The sequence below is a fragment of the Colobus angolensis genome, unplaced genomic scaffold, assembly GCF_000951035.1.
Source record: "Colobus angolensis palliatus isolate OR3802 unplaced genomic scaffold, Cang.pa_1.0 Scaffold59, whole genome shotgun sequence".
Classification (NCBI taxonomy): Eukaryota; Metazoa; Chordata; class Mammalia; order Primates; family Cercopithecidae; genus Colobus; species Colobus angolensis.
In genome coordinates, this window is record NW_012119487.1 from 10,706,582 (window position 1) to 10,710,233 (window position 3,652).

Below are 3,652 nucleotides of genomic sequence, written 5' to 3' on the forward strand. Positions count from 1 at the left end.
CAGCCGGCAGCCAGCGCAGACTTGTGGGGAAGACAGTGCCCACTTCGCCAGGCCAGCGAGCACCCGGGGGCAGCTCCGTTCCAGGCGACCCCGCGGGAAGGGGTGTGCGTGTGCCTGGAGCTGGCCCCTGTCCTGCCTCCCTGACCTGTGTGCTCGTGCTCCCACAGCCCTGAGACAGATGGTTCACGGCCTTGTGAGGCCCACACTGCACTGGGGTCAGGCCTGTGGCTCCTGGGAGTCCTGTGTGGGCTGTGTGGCCGCCAGCCAGAGCCTGCTGACCTGCAACTGGGGGAGCGGGCACACTGATCCCTGGGTTTCACCACCCGAGAATCAGAGAGTGGGATCCCGTGAAACCTGGGCCCGGGCTCCCACCCACACCCCACACCCACCGAGGGCAGCCGTGAAACCTGGGCCCGGGCTCCCACCCACGCCCCACACCCACCGAGGGCAGCTGTGAAACCTGGGCCCGGGCTCCCACCCACGCCCACCGAGGGCAGCTTTGCCTTCCCGGGCACCCCTCCTCCCCCAGGTGGCCGGGCCTGGCCGGCTGCCCGTCCAAGGCTCCTGCTCGGGGTCTCCACCCACACATTCCTGCAGCGTGAGGCTCCGCCGCTCCCTGCTGCCCCGGGCAAAGCCGTCATTTGTTCCCTTTGACAGCCCGGGAGGCTGCCAGGCTCTCCACCCGCACTTCCCAGTTGAGGAAACCGAGGCAGAGGAGGCTCAGGCGTGGCCAATCACCCTGCATGTCAGAGTTACCCTGGGCAGGGCCCTCTGAGACCTGGGAGGGGCCACTTGGGACCTGGAGGGCTGGGGGCTGCCTGGGCGTTGGGGGTAAAGCTGCCTACCCAGAAGGCCTCGGAGGCCTGGGGCTGGGCTCCTCCTTTCACATTGCCCTTTGCAGGACCACGTGTGGGCATTGGTCTGACACCTGAAAGGGGCCGTCCTGTTCCCCCTGGGCGCTGCCAGCGCCACGCACTCCTCTTTCTGCCTGGCCGGCCTCTCCCGTCTGCTGTGACCTGCGGACGAAGAGCTGCCGGCGGACCCACGGTGCCTCCCTCCCCGGGATCTGTAAGTAACAACCTTTGCGCTCTTTCTGTTGTGGTGTGGATGGAATCTGCACCGTCCATCTGGAGAACTGGGGCCGCTCCAGGCTGGGCTTCCTGCACCGGAGTGATGGTCAGGCTTCAGCGGGAGGCAGATTTCACCCCGCAGGGCACACGCAGACCCATTTGTTGGGAAGCGGCAGTCCTAAGGCAGCGCAGGTGCCTCCATGTCCCCAGCCCAGCCCTCCTGCAGGTGTAAAGGATGCAGATTCCAGGGCCCGCCGTGGCCTGCAGAGGCCCCTCAGAGCAGGAAGGGCCAGGCTCCCGGGGAGCCCGAACCTCAGGTGCTGAGGTCCTTGGGTCACATGGAACTGAGGTGGGGACTGCCCAGGTTTCCCGTGACCCCATGACCACATTTCCCGCCTGCCTTCACACACCCAGGGGCTGGGGTCCCACCCACCACCCATTTTCTGGCTGGGGAGGTCTTTTTTCTTCCACTTTCTCAAGGTGTTCAGAGCTTCAGGGGCCTCCCCACTTCCTCTGGGGCCTGGTGGGGAGTAGAGTCCGTCACCGGGAGGCTCTGTGGCTCCCGAGACCTTCCCCAGTGGCCGGGCTGACCAGGCAGGCTCTGCCTGTGGACAGGGGCAGCTGAGCATGAGTTTCTGAGCTGTGGGTGGACCCACCAGGCCTGGGCCAGGTTTTCAGGAGGCAGCTCTATTTTACCCAGCCATGGTGGCTTCCCTGAAAGGGGTGCGTGTAGAAGCTGGTTCCCTCTCCTGCGGGCCCCACCCCTACCCCAGGAGGACAATTCTTGTTCAGGGAGGGTCTCCCCACCCACTTCCCCACCCCACACTGGCCCACAGGCCTCCGGGCCCCACCCTAGAAAGTACAAGGGGATCCCCAGGCTGCTCACTGGCCCAGCCCTGCCCACCTGGGCTGCACCTGAAAGTGGGCTCAGAGAGGCCATGTGGCTCCAAGACGCTGGTGGGTAGGAAGAGGCGGTGGCCTTGTGCCCGCAGCGCCCCTCCTGCCCCAAGGGCGTTGTCTGCCTGGCAGGGCATGGGGTGTTCACAAAGCCCAGGCACCTGCAGCTGAGGGCAGGGGAGGGAGCCACATCCAGGCGAGGGGGCCACTAGATACAATCCCATCCAGACCTGCTCGTCCTCCTGTGAGAGAGTGGGAAGACTCAGGCCAGCCCGAGCGGGCTGCTTGATCTAAGCTCTGCTTACACTGCCCTGCCCTTCTGGGAGAGGGGTGGGCGCCAACTGATGCCTGGGCTGTCTGGGCTGGGGACCGGGATCTCAGACCCAGCCACTCCCCTGGACATGAGGAGCCAGTCGGGGGGACAGAGGGCTCAGTGGCTGGAGGGCAAGGCCAGGGCGTGGATGCAAGCTGCAGGTGCCACAGAAGTTTGCCCTGGGAGCCCAGGAGGGGCCCATGGGGCCCCAGGCTGGCCCGGGACAGAGGCATGGGGTGGGAGTGGGGGGCAGGGGATCCCATCCTGAGTCGCTGCCCTCTACAGAGACAGACCATGGCCTTGCCAACGGCTCGACCCCTGTTGGGGTCCTGTGGGACCCCCACCCTCGGCAGCCTCCTGTTCCTGCTCTTCAGCCTCGGTGGGTACTAGGTGGGGCTGCTGGCGAGGCGGGGACGGCCCAGGGGCCTTGGGAGCCGGGCTCTCAGCAACGCTTTGCCTATCCCTACCTTCTCCCTGGAGTGCCTGTGGTGCTCAAGTCCCAGCAGCAGTCTCTGCCCCCAGAGGTGACTGGAGCTGGAGACCCAGCCAGGGAGTGATGGGGCTCAGGACACAGTGGGGATGTCTGTGGGATGGGTGTCTGACTGGCCAAGCAGCCGGGTCCCAGGGGAGGATGTGGAAGGCCAGGCTCCCTGTGGAGTGCAGACCCCGGTGCCTGGGGGACTGTGATGTCATGGGGTACATGGGCCTGAACCACTGGCTTCTGCCACTTTGGGGCATGCACAGGGCTGGCTCTGAGGGTGGTCGGGCTCTGCCTGCTTCCTCCCCTGGGTCAGGGCACACCCCAGAGGCCCGGGCCCTCCCAAGCCGTCCCCTCTGCCCCTTTAGGATGGGTGCAGCCCTTGAGGGCCCTGGCTGGAGAGACAACGCAGGTAAGGTCCCCTCTGGGGAAACCGGGGAGAGTCTTCAGGTCCCAGGTGGGGGTGCCATGCCATGTTCTCTATGTCACGTATCCACGGTGCCTGCGAGTTTCCAAGGTCCCTGCTTGCAAAGGAGTACCTGGACCTGCATATGACTGTCCTGGGAGCAGCCAGGTCCGGGGAGTAGCAGAGCCGAAATTGCAGCTGGGTGTGGGAAGTAGCTGGATGAGAAGTAGCCAAGCCCATGGGTCTGAGACACAGCCGGGCCTGGGAAGTAGCTGAACTCGGGGAGTACCTGGGCCCAGGGGTAGCGGGACCCGGGAACTTCTGCTCCAGGGAGCTGGTCTGAGCCATGTTCAGCAGGCCCTGTGCCCCCAGGAGGCTGCGCCCCTGGATGGAGTCCTGACCAATGCACCTAACATTGCCAGGTGGGTCCAGGGTCTTCACAGCCCTCAAGGGTGAGGCTTGAGGGGCCCTGTCCCCCACATCCCCTC

At 65.6% G+C, this 3,652-nt stretch overlaps 1 protein-coding gene across 2 annotated transcripts in view; it reads left to right on the forward strand.

Annotated features, from left to right (window-relative positions):
- Positions 1–669: 669 nt before the first annotated feature.
- Positions 670–3,652, forward strand: part of MSLN (mesothelin) — an 8,821-nt gene continuing 5,838 nt past the window's right edge. The window contains exons 1-5 of one of the 2 annotated variants that reach the window (XM_011962451.1): positions 674–724; positions 967–1,068; positions 2,566–2,659; positions 3,127–3,170; positions 3,537–3,586. In XM_011962451.1, the coding sequence (XP_011817841.1) occupies positions 2,575–2,659; positions 3,127–3,170; positions 3,537–3,586 (179 nt within the window). In that variant the 5' untranslated portion in view covers positions 674–724; positions 967–1,068; positions 2,566–2,574. Of the gene's footprint in view, positions 1,069–2,565; positions 2,660–3,126; positions 3,171–3,536; positions 3,587–3,652 lie in introns of both variants that reach the window. The other variant, XM_011962453.1, reaches the window with a different exon arrangement.